At 38.3% G+C, this 14,633-nt stretch overlaps 1 protein-coding gene across 1 annotated transcript in view; it reads left to right on the forward strand.

The window, feature by feature from the left end:
* CC2D2B (coiled-coil and C2 domain containing 2B) overlaps positions 1-13,970 on the forward strand; it is a 55,974-nt gene extending 42,004 nt beyond the window's left edge. Inside the window, exons 29-35 of the mRNA XM_045581950.1 lie at positions 556-642; positions 1,141-1,254; positions 3,107-3,241; positions 3,627-3,749; positions 8,264-8,322; positions 10,187-10,364; positions 12,367-13,970. Of these exons, the coding sequence (XP_045437906.1) occupies positions 556-642; positions 1,141-1,254; positions 3,107-3,241; positions 3,627-3,749; positions 8,264-8,322; positions 10,187-10,364; positions 12,367-12,555 (885 nt within the window). The 3' untranslated portion in view covers positions 12,556-13,970. The remainder of the gene's footprint in view (positions 1-555; positions 643-1,140; positions 1,255-3,106; positions 3,242-3,626; positions 3,750-8,263; positions 8,323-10,186; positions 10,365-12,366) is intronic.
* Positions 13,971-14,633: the final 663 nt, after the last annotated feature.

Consider the following 14,633-nt stretch of genomic DNA (forward strand, 5'->3'; position numbering starts at 1 on the left):
TAACTCATTATTTGTATTCTTTTCTCCTTTCTGACTTTAAAAGCCTGAATCTTTTCTCCTTAGTCCCGGGGGAAAAGCAATTAACAGTATAATTTCTGCTGTTGGAGAAAGCAGACTATACCAATATCTTCCTGCTACAGCAGCTCATAACAGCTTATATTAAGTAAAATAATTGATTTTGAACCTGAAAGCAAATCAAACTTATGCTATTCTTCAACATTTTTTTTCAATTTTAACAGTTATATTCTAAAGTATTGTTTATATGTAATGTATCAAGTTTAAAATTGTAAGAATTTATTACAGTGAAATGCAATGGTTAATAGGCATACTCCGGAGTCAGGCCAACTTAGGCTTATTCCTAGGACCCCATATATTATGTTAGCTGTGTGAGTCTTAGCAAGTTATCCTAGCACTCTAAGCTTGTTGCCTTTTCTTTAAAACAAAAAATAATAGTTTTTATTTTATAAGATACACCTAATGTAATGATAATGCATAGAAAGCATGTGATGGCATATGGTATGCACTCTGTAAATGTTACTTCTAATATTATTCTAGGACCTTATTGCTCATTTTGTATCTTTGATTCCTCTTATGCCTGAACTGGATGAAAATGATGGTTTTGATATATGGATGACATCAGAGGTAATGAATTACATTTTATAATTAAAATTTATAGTATTCCTTATTTGCTTTTCTTTTAAAGAAACCTGTTTATTATAATGTAGTATTTTATCTTATGAAATTTGAAATCATTTGATAATTTAATAAATAATTTTCAATTCCAGTAACAACTTAGGCAACCCTGCTAGCAGTTCTCAACCTGTGGATTGTACCCCACAAGTAGAGAACCGCTGCTGTAAAGCCTAAGACCATCGGAAAACACAGATATTTACATTACTATTCATTAACAGCAGCAAAATTACAATTATGAAGAAGCAACTAAAATAATTTATGGTTGGGGATCACCACAACATGAGGAACTGTATTAAAGGGTCGCAGCATTAGAAAGGTTGAGAATCACTACTAGTATTTTGTCAGGCAAATGGTGCCGAAGTTCAAGCTTTGCAGTTGTCCTAATATTAATTGCATTACTCAACTTTTTCTTCCTCACCTCTTTTTGTTCTTGTTACTTTCATTTAGCGCTGCATCAGTTTGGCTATTGGGAATAGGGAGGAGCATGCCATACTTCTCTGTAATTTCTTTTTGTATTTCGGAAAGAAAGCTTTGGTCCTTCTGGGAACCTCAATTTTAGAAGTAAGTGCTTGAGTTAACATTTAAATCGTGTAAATAAAAAGAATCAGCCATTAGTTGCAGGTTTAAAGAACTGCAGCCCCAGGTTACCATTATTTCACAAGCTAATTAAGGAATTTTGTGGGCAAGCAATTATTTAGTTAAGAGGATAATGTTGCTTCATCAAATGTTCTACATTGTAAAGGATGACTTCCTTTTATTTTTCTTCTCTAATAATAGTTCTACTTCATGGGGTTACTAGAAATATTAAATCACATAGTAAATATATAGCACTGGGAGAGCACTTACTCATGGTGAGTGCTCAATAGCGGTGGTGGTGGTAGTGATGTAGAAATAGTTACAGTAGTAGTTGTAGTAGTTGTTAGCTACTATCACCACCATTATCTTTAGATGTTTCAAATATTATATTTTAAGATCCTTAAGAAATATATCTCCCTATTCTCCACTGCTCAGTTTTTACTTGTAAAAATGGGCCAGAAATTCATGTTCCCATGTCTGAAATTTTTACAACTTAATTATATACTGTGGTCATACCTCCAGAAAGCTGTCTACATTCTGTTTCTACTTTAAGCTGATTATATTAATCAGTGACAAAATTTCCAGTCTTGTTTTATGGTGGGTTTTCTTTCCCCCCATGATCACGTATTTCTTTATATTCCCTTGACAGCTTATATCTGTGTCACGATTGTGTTAGCTAAAAGCCTATGGTTAATTTCCCCATATGTTCCTGTTGTTGCTCTAAGTGCCGCTAGATGGCAACAATCATCAATATTTCAACTAACAGTTGGTTTTAGACCTGTGAGTCAGTATCATGAGTGGTACCCCTCAGCTCTGTGGTTGAGGTGAAGCCTCCTCTTCATTGTGGAGGAGACACACACAATCATAAAGAACAAGAGCTTTGAAGTCAGGGAAACAAGGCAATACAGGGCAGTGTTAAGAGTATGGGTTTGGGGGCTGGTCAGAGAGGGTTTTAAAACACAGTAATACCATTTACTAAGTGTGTGATCTCATTCTTTGCTACTTCTCTGAGGTTCAGTTACCTCTTCCCCAAACACGAATAATACCACTTACTGTTCCACTAGACAAGCTCCTTAACATCTGATATTTTTATCTGAAAAATTAGTATAATAATCATCCCTACCTCACAGAATTTGGAGTGAATCAAAGCAAGAAAATTGGTGTTAATGCTGAGAGATTATTTGATGCACCCAAATACTCAATAAATGGCAAATAGCCATAATTATTACCTGAAATTTTTATTCTTTGCTAAGAAAGATTTGCACTTCAAAAGGTATGTGCAGAGAAATATATTAACATAATGACATTTATTCCTCAAATGGTTTCCCGATCTTGTTCTCAAAACTAATTTATTTTTTTTTATTTCACTTGGCTTTTTCAGAGCCTTAGGCCAGTTTCTATTCCCTAACTCTGTTTGGTGCTCACCCCTTAGTCTCTTAAGTGTATTCTACTCAAAGGGAAGGAGGTTGGGGGGGTGAGAAGGGAGTGTGGTCGGGGTTGGTTCATATAGCACCAACGTGTGAATTAGACAACAGTGCCCCAACCCCCATACACTTTCGGACCAGCTGTTGGGAAATCCCGGTGAGAGAACTCCTGCAGGGCCATACCGGGCAGCACTGGCTCAGGAGTCCTGTCATTTGCATCCTCATGCCAGCCTGGGCCTAAGGATTTTTGGAGCTCTGGGTTTTTTTTGTGTTTTTTTTCCCCCAAAAAATTGTAAAGGCCCTAGAAGAGGCTTGCAGAAATCAACAAGGTCATATGCTTACATAATAATTTTCACATTAAAAAGTGCGTTAATTACTCAACCAAATGACTTTACCTTCTTTTCCTCATACAGGGACGCGTAGCTTATGTATTAACTCATGAAACTGATGAATATTTGCTTTGGAACCCATTAACTGGTCAATGTCATAAGCAAATTGACCCATTTTGTCCTTTACAAAGTGTAGACTGTTTGTTTGATGATGGAAATGTAAGTAATGGGGGGAAATCTTACTTTGAGCTATCTTCTTGAGTCAAATTAGTGATCCTTCACCCTGGCTATCCATTGGAATCACGTGAAGAACTTTGGAAATATATAAAAGTTTAATTAGAATCCCTGGGTTGTAGGGCCAAGAAAATATTTTATCCCTGAAGCCCCTACCCCATGATTCTGAAGTGCCTCCACTGTTGAGGAACAGTGAGCAGTCTATTGCTCATGTAAGCCTAGAATGTCTTTAACTTCTTCCTCAGAACCTCCTTTGGTTTCTGCCACTTCTTCATTGGGTAGCAGGACTGTAAAATTTTGCTTCATCTAACCAGCTATGGGCTTTGGGCTCTCAAGGGTCTGTGCTGATTGTATGTTAATGTTTTAATAGGTCTGGTTTAATATTCAACAAAATAGTACACCAATGGCTATATATTTTGACTATTCAAAGGAAAGTTTCTGGAAACAGCTGCTTCCAAAAAATTTTCAAGGGACACAGGCACAAAGCATACAGGTAAACAGTTTTCCAGGTGTGTCAGTATCAAAGTTACCCTTGGTTCTAATCTTTACTAGTTGTGACAGCTCTTGTTATGTTTATATAGCTGATTGTTTATTGACTTATTTGGCAATATTAATAAAATCTAGTTTTCCCTGCCATCCAGCCTGAATATGGACTAGTCTTGAGAAAATGGGGAAGGAAAGTGGCACACTCTCTGTCTTGGAGGCAAACCAAAGCACAGACCTAAGTTTAGGAAAAGGTTCAATCACCAGATCGGTCAGCCAGTACACCTGTGACATGCCCAGTATCCCTTTGTACTCAGTATCCCAAAGTCCATTTCTACAGATGTTTCTAGGTTGAGGGTCATGGTATGGCAGGCTGTAGGCAAGTGCAAAATCCAAAAACTGGGAGTTATGAGCCCAAGGGGAGAGAGAGATGAGATAAAGAGAAAAGAGCAATAGAAAAATAGGCAGGAGACATTTTAAAGAAGCAGAAACTTGAATGCTCAACCTCGCCCATAACCAGGGAAATACAATTTAAAACATGCATAAGTTTGACAAAAATATTTTTAAGTGTGACATACCAAGTGCTAGCAAAGAGGCAGAGAAGTGGTGTGAACATACATTACTATAAACAGTTTGGAAAGTAATATAATATCTGTAAAGTTGAAGATGCTCAACCCTTGATTGCTCCAATTCAACTTCCAAGTACATACCGTATAGGAACTTACCAGGGAGACAAGCACAACTGTATTCCTTACAGAATTGCTTAAAATAGAAAAAAAAATGGAAACAATTCATCAACTAGAAAATTGTTTTTGAGTTGTGAAGTATTCATACTATGAAAACTCCTATAGAGCAGGAAAAGAATGTATGACCCAACTTACAATAGTTCCCAACTTGTCTGTACATTCATCACATCAGGATCTCTGAGGGAGTGTAGAACCCACACATCAGTATTATATAAAGCTTTCAAGTGATTCCAATGTGCAACCAGAACCACTAACTCAGAGCCATGTACATCATGAATGAATATTAAAAATGTAATGTTATTGTTTCTATATTTCTGCATTTGTTCATCTGGATATATATATATATATTCATATATATATATATATATATATATATATATTCTGTATAACATTTATAGGAAGGACAAATACCAAATTTAAGTTAAAGGTTACTTTTGGGAAAATATAAAAGGAATGAAATCAGAGAGAGGTACACAGAGTACTTCAAGTTTTTCTGTACTGTTTGCTTCTTTATTAAAAATCTAAATCAAACGTGAAGGAATGCAAAAGATTATATAAAACTAGGTTGTAGGAATGTGTGGATGTAGATTACCTTAGTCTCTGTTCTTATCTGTATACCGTATTTGAGACACTTTACAATATCAGAAAGAATGCATGCTGGTTTGGGGGGAAAGATCAAATAGTACCAAAGCATATAAAGTGATGTGTTTCACCCGAGCTGGTTTGGCTCAGTGGATAAAACACAGCCCAAATGGTCCCGTGTTCAATTCCAGTCAGGGCATGTACCTTGGTTGCAGGCTCCTCCTCATCTTAGGCCCCAGATCCTAGTTGGGGCGCGTGTTGGAAGCAACCTATTGATGTGTTTCTCACATCAGTATTTCTGTCCTTCCCTCTCTCTAAAAATCAATGGGAAAATATCCTCGGTTGAGGATTAAAAAACAAACAAACAAACAAACAAAAAAGTGACAAATTTCTCTCCTCTTCCAAATCTTTTTCCCACTGTGCATCCTTATAAACATTTTCCATGCAGCTACAAGCATATATTTATATGCTTTATATATTTATATATGTACAAGTATACATATATTTATATATTTCCTGTTTGTACAGTTATTTTAAAGAGGGGAAATGTGCTTATCTCTCTTGAGCAAACCACATTTATAGCATCCACAGGCCATATCTTGCTTTTCCCATCCCAATGCCATGAGGGAGACATTATTGTCTTCTAGGGGAAATAATATTTTTAGAGATGAGGTTTTTTATTTACTATTAATCATTTCATTGTTCATCCAGGTAATATTTGTTGAGTGCCTGTTATGAACCAGCTCTATGTTAGGGATGGCTACCAGGGAGAAATGTCTCCGTATTCTTGGGACTTGTGTTCTAAAGAAAGAAACAGCAGGAAACGAGCACTTTCGGTGCAGAGTGATAAGTGCTATCACAGAAATGAATGTGCATTGGGAGGCACAGAGCTGGGGGACCTGATGGGAAGGAGAGGTACAGGGGCTTCCTGGGGGGAAAGTGATGATCAGCACAATGAGGAAGGGGGAGCAGGAGTTGGCCTAGAATCATCAGGAAAGAGAATGGTCCCAGCAGAGAGCAGGAACAGCAGGCATGAAGAGGTGCAGTAGCTAGGAGCTGTCTGTCAAGGAGCTGAAAGGCCAGCTTGGCTGCTGCCAGGGAGCAAGCAGAGATGAGCTCAGGGGTGAGCTGAGCCCTGGTAGGGATTTGGGCCTTTATCCTCAAGGCAATCAGAAACTAACATTACCAAGGCAAGGGCTGCCATCATCAAAATTGTGTTTTTAAAAGCCAGTCTGTCTCAGGGAGGAATCTAAACCTTTTGCCAAATTGAATCGATAAATGTAAAACTCATAGTTGCCTAAATCTCTACTGATTTCTTTCCCTGTAGGTAATGGCCCTTAACCTTCTGCCTTACCACACACACATCACAATACTCCTATCTGTAATGAACCCTATGTTTGTTATCACAATTGAGAACACAAATTTGAGTGTGCATACTAGTAATGAGAATGTGGAGATTAAGAGATGAGTTAACAAGAAAGTCCTCTTGAAGTTTTAAAGGATATGAATTCCCTGAAAGAAAGGGTCTATGCCAGAAAAGGAAAGTGAATTAACACCTATAAATCTGTCAAGTCAGTGTAGCCCAGGCCTCTTTCTCAGGTGTGAGGGGGACCTAACTAATCCACAAATTGCCTGGATTGGGGGTTGGGAAAGAGGGAGCAGGGGATTGGGAGAGGGCCATGGGTTGGAGGGGCAGACAGTAGTTGGTGACAGCAATCAGGAAATTCAGTTCCCTGTCCTGTCTGGAATAGTTGGTGATCCCTGCAAGATGATGTTGGACTTCATACTTCCTTTCTCCAGTATCTCCTATCTCCCGCCATGTTCTATTGTAGGAAACTCCCAGTCCTGACTCTATTTCCTCGTATAGCGGTTCCATCCATGGCAGGCAGCAGAACCACCTGGAGGGCTTGTTGAAACACAAATTGCTGGGCCTTGTCCTCAGAGTTTCTGATTCAGTGAATCTGAGGTGGGGGCAGAGAAACTGAATCTCTAATTCAGATCATCACCTGACAGACTGAGTCTTCTCAAATCACTCCTGAAATTTCTAAGACCTAGAGGTCTAACAAGTGTTGCCCCTTTTTAAATCACAACCTTCATTCCACTCATGAGAGAGAAACATCTGTTCCTGTCTCTCCATCTGTCTCCATGTCTCAGCTCAGAAATACCCAGAGTAAAAACTGTGAATTCAGTACTTTCCTCTAATCCCTGTGAGCTCTGCAGGGAGGGGGGCTGGGTTTAGGGTGGGGGTGGGGTACACATGAGAAACCCTGCCCTCCTCCCAGCAAATCCTACTGGTGGGGGAAACATGGTAGAGCATCGCTCTCTGTTATAGGTGGGGTGCCCAAGGAAAGGCTTGGGGACAGGGGAAATTGAAATGGACTCTGTGTGTGTGTGTGTGTGTGTGTGTGTGTGTGTGTGTTCTTACGCAAAAATCTGGCTCTTACCAGGTGAAAGAAGCAAATACACAAAGAATAAAGAGGATAAACCATGTTAAAAGAGTGACAATAACAATATATGATGTTTACTGGGCAATATATGCCAGGTTTTACATGTATTACTTTATTTTAAAATTGTCACAACCCCCCAGAGAAATAGGTACTATTATTGTCCCTCTTTTAAAGAAGGGGATGCTAATATGAAGTGATAGATTTGATTTTGGGTGGTGGGCACACAGTACAACGTACAGATTTTGTAACATAGAAATCCACACATGAAACCTCTATGTTTATATTGACCAGTATCACCCCAATCAATTTAATAAGTAAATAAGTAAATTTTAAAATGATTTTAAAGAAAATTAAAAAAAGAACATGGTGACTGAAACCCTGACAGCTTAAGTAGCTTCACCAAGGTCACAGTTAATAATTGGAAGATACCTGTGCAGCTGCCAAAGATTATCTGGTAATAATTATGCCAAATGCTTGTTGGAATAAATGAATTAGGGGCAGCAGATTGGTCTTACCCATGAAAAATCTATTTTGTGAATCTAACTCCCCTCCAATGCTCTGGTGAAGTGGTCATAAAATCAGAGAAAGCACTGTGATCTATGTTACCTTAGTGCCTCTGTGATTCAATGTTTTCACCACATGAGAGAGGTTTGGGTTTCCCCTCATTATAGTTAGCACTCCAGAGGTGAATGTGATGGAAAATTGGTCTCCCTAGAATCTTCTCTAACTTTCAGTTGTCTTTATTTCAGCCTGAAGAAATAATTTATTCTGATACTAACAAAAGCATGGTAGATGATCTAAAGAACAGGTATGATCTGTAAAATTACATTAGGATTACCAGGTTTTCTCCCTAATCTCTCATTCATCCATCTTTTAAAAATTTTATAAGAGTTTATTTAATCCAAACTAACAACATATGTTGAGTAGTAAGACCTTAAATACTCCCTCAGCCACCTTTAAAAATATATATGTTGATTTCAAAGAGGAAGGGAGAGGGAGTTTTTTTAAAAAAAATACTCAAGCTGCAAGCAGAATTCCTCTAATGATTAACATGTCTATATGCAAGAACACAGCAGGCTTGAACAAGATGGAGTCAGAGAGGTTGAGCATTTCACTCCATTACACTCTAAACCAGTCTCTCAAAATACCTATTGATTCAGCCACAGAAGCATGAAGTGGAGATTGAAATAGTTATTTCCATTGAGTCATCTGCCTCTTGATACATGCATTGAAAAGCAACTTCTCTGCTATCCAGGATGCTCTTTGACATGACAGGCAAAGTTAAAAATGGTTGATAAAAATTGTAGGCTACTATTGGGAAGTTCTCAACACAGGCATCTGTTGAGCTTATAGTAATAATGCCACAACTAATACTTCTTGAAAGGACATGACGATACATGGCCCACAAGTTGGTAAAAACATCCAAGGTGGGTGGTAGAAACATCAATATTGTCTCTCCTAGGCTCTTGCCTTTCCCAAAACACACACACACACACACACACACACACACACACACACCCTAAGGAGTTGTTCAGTCAAGCCCACAATCTTTGCAGCAGGCCTTTCCTACTCCAGATGTGTCAGAAGCTTCTAGATCTGACTGCCTCCAGTGACTCATGCTGACATAGCTGGTATGTAAGCCACTGCCAACTAATCAAAACAGAACATGACACAAACATTTTGTCACTCTCTTCTTTTCTACCATTCAATGCCTACCTCTTATTCCTCCCCCAACCCGCTTCTTTTCCAATTCTTAACAAAAAAGGAAGAAATGCAATTTGGAAATGGTTTCCAACTTCTAGTTTTAATATGAATTACTTCCTGAGCTATTTAAACATATGTTTCAGGGCCCTAGATCACACCTATTAAATCCATATCTGGAGGTGAAACATTTTGATCAAGGACTACAGGTGATTCTGATGCCTAGCCACTAATGAGACTCTGTAAATTCCAAACTACTTAGTTACATTACAGACTCAGCCAAGGGGGACTCCCAGAAGCTTCTTCTGTAGCACATCCTGATTCTACACAGAGGACAGGCTTCCCAGGAAACCCCATCAGCCAGCCCACACTGTGCCCCACCTCTCTCCCTTCCTGGAATAGTTCATCACCAGGCATTGTTTTTGGGGCAGAGCATACAGGCAAAAATCCCCACTCTTATGGAATGTACATTATTTTGGGGAAACTGGTCATCATATTTACCAATCCAGTGCCTCATTTCCTCCCAACTCTGCTTACTCAGTTAACTGATCTAGTAAACATATCCCTGCTAACATTATCCCAGGCTAGATATCTGAATTTTTGTAAAGGCAGTTTCCTCTTGGAAACCCAATGTCTTATGTCAAAGGAGGGTCTTGGAGAATAAGAATGTCAATCCAGTAATCATACAGTAGATGTCAAATCATATCTGTAGGTAGCAGCCTACACATAGGTAACTGGAAAAGAGATGTGCCTTTGAAATCTTATTGCTGGATATCCCTGGAAGCTTCTTGTCTTCCCAAGCCAAGCAAGAGCCTGCTTCTCCCAGACTTGATTAATGTGAATGATGGCAGTTATTTCTAGTCATAGCGGTCTTGTTTCCTCCTAAATAAAAAAAATGTATCATCCTCATGCTTGAGTGAAAGCAAGAAGTGACAAAACTTCTCACGTTGTCATAAATATAATCATTGTAGGATTGAAAGGATTCTAAAATGTAAAATTATGGAATGGCGACCTAAGCAGCCAACACGTTGGAATCGACAGTGTACTTCTATTTTGCGACACATTCTTCCTAAGCTAGAAGTTGGTACTGAAAGCTTTGTTTCCTCTGAAGAAGAGAGTGAATTTGAAAGACTACTACAATTTTATTGGGTTTGTACAGGATTTAATGCATTAATGTAATTTGTTTTATCTATGTTGCTAATTGCCAGGTAATAGTAATCTTAAATATTTCTGAAGTGCCTATCTTGATCCTAGATAACAGATGCTATGTCATTAAAATGCATTTATTTATAGATCAAGAGATTTAAAATATAATGGACAGCTCTTACTATGGCCACATTACATGGCATTTCCTTGAATCAGTCTTATGTTGTGTGACATGTAAACCACAATCTTTGGAAAGAGATGCCCAAAAGAAATCCACCTGCAAGTGAGATACTAAAAAATGGTCTCTAGATGGTGGTAATAGAACGATTTCCTGTCCTTGGTTCTGGGAAAGAGGACTTCAGGCAAGCTTTAAAATCCTCTATATTCAAATTACTCTCAAATTTATACACACATCCTCAGCTACTCTCTTTGACTTCTTATATATTCGCCAACACATTTGACATCATCCTAGATGATAAAAAGGCATCTCAAACTCATCAAGTCCATAAGCAAGCATAGTGGGCATTGGATACATTATTAGAATCTTCCCTTTTCTTCTCCTACCCTACCCCTAGTTCTCCCTATGGACTGGTTCAGTGGGTTTTCAAAATGCCCAGCCTCCCAAGAGGAAGATTTCTATCTCCTACTATCTCGTAGAATATGGTTCCTCTGAGAGAAGGAAGGAAGGAATCCATTGGGATTTGAGTATTTAGGTTGCCAGAAAGGGATCTGCAGTCACTATTCAAGAATAGGGAAGAAGTTGTTTTGTTTTGTTTAAAAAAAAAGGGGGGGGGGGGTAGGGAGTAAACTGATAAGCAAAACATAGTTAAATATATGGCAGGATTTAAAACCTGCCATATAGTTCCTTTGTAAAATAATCTGACTTAATAGCACACAATCATAAACCTGCACTAAGTCCTGTAGCTAGGGTTCAAATCCTGTCTCAGCCACTCGCTAGCTTTGATCAAGTTGTCTAACATCTCTACATTTTCTACCCCATTGGGCAAGATAATTAGGGATAGAAATAATTATCTGTTTTGTGGTTGCAATGGTGAGGATAAAGTGAGGTAATATTTACCCTAGCATCCAGCAAATGTTTGTATATGTTAACCATTATTTGTATTCTATGTGTTACGGGTTGTGCATTCACAGAGACTATGGGCTAGACTGACTAGAAAACATGTACCTAATTGAAACATATTTTAGTATGTAAGCTACGGAAGGACAGTGCCACCATAAGGAAAGAGCATGTGAACAGATTTAAGGATCAGGGGAAGCCTCCTGAAGTAAACAATCTCCGAGGCCTGAAGAAGGTTTATGTTTTGTCTTAGATAATTTTACATAGGTCTGTGTTCCATTACCCTTTAATGCTGTCTCACGGTTATCAGTTAATAAATATAAATGGAATCAATGTTAAATAAATTCTTCCAAAATGCTCACTTAAATCCTTATTTGTAAGACCAAGTGCAGTTTGCTATTCTAGAAAGGGGGCAAGAATGTGGAATGCGCCGAAACCGGTTTGGCTCAATGGATAGAGGGTCGGCTTGGGGACTGAGGGGACCCCGGTTCGATTCCGGTCAAGGGCATGTACCTTGGTTGCGGGCATATCCCCAGTGGGGGATGTGCAAGAGGCAGCTGATCGATGACTCTCTTTCATCGATGTTTCTAGCTCTCTATCTCTCTCCCTTCCTCTCTGTACAAAATCAATAAAATATATTTTAAAAAAAAGAATGTGGAATGCTAATGTGCAGCTCTGGCCTCAGACAGCCTGGCTTTGGTCCTCTTTGTAAAATAGGGATTATAATAAAACCTACCATATAGGGTTGTTTGAAGATTAAATATATATATGAAGCATTTAGCACTGTACCTGGAAATTAGTAAGCAACCACAAAATTACTATTATTATTTTATGACTCCAGTTTCTTTGAGGCTTCTGTAACCTTTTTGCATATAATGACTTACATGATTGTAATACGGGTTTACATGTTATTGTCTTTTGGTCCAGATTGAAGGATTTCCTATCCAGATGCCATACACTAATATACAGTCAGTGATTGATGCCATGTATCAAACTGGAATCCACTCCTCAGAATTTCCCCAGACAGAATTTGCTCTTGCCGTATATATTCACACATACCCAAACAACATATTATCTGTGTGGGTCTATTTGGCTTCTTTAACTCGGCAACAGTGAAAAGGAAGAAGGGAAAAGGAAAAGTTGTACTGTGGGCTCTCAAACCAGAAGCAACCAGAACTTTCCTGGTACTTTGGGATTTTGCTACCTCTCCTCAAGTCCAGCCAAGTGTGAACCCACTTTTTGGTTCACTTAAAGAATTGGGCACCATGGAAACTCACTCTCTGAGTCCTTGAGGATGAGTCTAGATGACATCTTCACCAGACACTTCTTCAAGGAAGACCCTTTAGGAAGTCTGGCAGCCTTGGATTTTATTCTGGGAAAGAAGCAATTCTGGCCTCTTTTTGTAAAGTCAGTGTTACTCAAATTTTGGGCCTCATATTACCTCCATCAAAATCACCAGGATAGCTCTGTTGAAAATGCAATTCTCATACCAGACTCAAGACCTACTGAGTCAGAACTTCTGGGAATGGAGTTCTAGAATCTACAGTATTTTAAACAACCTCCCCAGGTAATTCTGATGGCCTGTTAAGGGTGGTCTGCCTTATAGAATGTTGTGATAACAAAAGTGAGGCTGGTGTGCTTGATGCTGGTTCTGATGCAATTCCAAATAGAAGTTATTCAAATAGAAACCCTAAGGTGACTGCCTCTTATAAGAGAAAGAATGATTTCACTGGTGAAGAAACAGGGAAAGCTACTATGTTGGGTTGAGTGCTGAGGTCAGCTTCTGGGGGCTTTTCAACTTGGGATGCTACTGATGTGAAGTCCTTTCAGCTCCATCTATATGTAAGGGATTCCCAGGAAACTAATGTGCTTTCCTGATTCTGTGAAAAAAGGAGAAAGTGGTTGTACCAAATCTCAGGGCTCCTTTTTGCTTAGTGAACAGCTCCGCATTATGCATCTGGCACTTTCCTGCTGCTCTTTTCCCAGTGATGGCCCCAAGGAGCCCATCGATATCCTAAGAACCCCTCAAGAAAGAGTGGTCAGGGATCTAAGTAGGAAGCACTGCACTTTCTTGTAGTTTTTTTTTTAATTTCTATTGTTCTGTGCTTCTTTGAGAAAGAGTATTTATACAGATTACTTAAATATTCTATAACAACTTATTTGTTTAAAAATATCAAAGGATACTGATTTTCAAAGTTTGAGGAGAGTAGTTTAGTTTTACATGAGGTTAGAGTAAGAGAAAGAAAATTCACCTCTTACATTGCAGGAACCCTGGAGCTTCTTGGGACACTCCCACAAGCAGAGAGAAGGGACCCCCAAATTCATCCTCAGGGACCCTTCAGTCTATAGCCTCTTCATAATATACTTGCATGGGCTGCTGCTTGAAAAGACCTTGTTTATTTGCAGAGATGTTAGTCCTAGACCAAACTTGAGATTGATTAAAAAAACTGTAGGTGTATGGGTGAAAGAATGTTTTATTCTCCAATGTTAAAACCTAACTATGCCTAAGAAAACTGATCAATTTTTGTTTTCATTTAAACAGTTGTGTTTCAATTATATATGAAGTTTTGTTATTGACAGGTCTCTCATTTGTGGGTAGCACAAGATGATATCTATGGAAAGATGAGGTTGCCAAAGAAATGCTAAATTCATGCAGTTCATTTCTGTGGCACTCAGAATGTTTATATAGCTATTTTGTTAGTTATGGTTTTAGAATTGATAGGCCACTTAAGAGTAAGGCAGAAAGTGTTCATAGACAAGCACAGAGGCCTTTTTCTGTGTTATATGCATTTTTTAAACCTGTATACTGTACATGTTTCTTAACTAATTTTTTTCCTAAAAATTGTGTAATTACAATGAACCATTTTTTCATTTGTTTAAAAAATAAATTTTAAATGAAACGTAATTTTTAAAATTCTATAAATCATTCTACAAATAATTGTAGTGCATTCTTTATGTACCAGACACTTCAGAATGTAGTTGTGTATTGTCATATCGTGTATTATGTACTATATATAATGGCCTATACTATACTTTTATACAACTGACAGTGCAGTAGGTTTGTTTACTCAAACATGTGAGTAATGAGTTTCTTTAGAAAGTTATGACAGCTATGACATCACTGGGCGATAAGAATTTTTCAGCTCCATTATAATCTTACAAGAGGCCCAATGCATGAAAAATTTGTCTGCGGG

The sequence above is a fragment of the Pipistrellus kuhlii genome, unplaced genomic scaffold, assembly GCF_014108245.1.
Source record: "Pipistrellus kuhlii isolate mPipKuh1 unplaced genomic scaffold, mPipKuh1.p scaffold_m20_p_15, whole genome shotgun sequence".
NCBI classification, from domain to species: Eukaryota; Metazoa; Chordata; class Mammalia; order Chiroptera; family Vespertilionidae; genus Pipistrellus; species Pipistrellus kuhlii.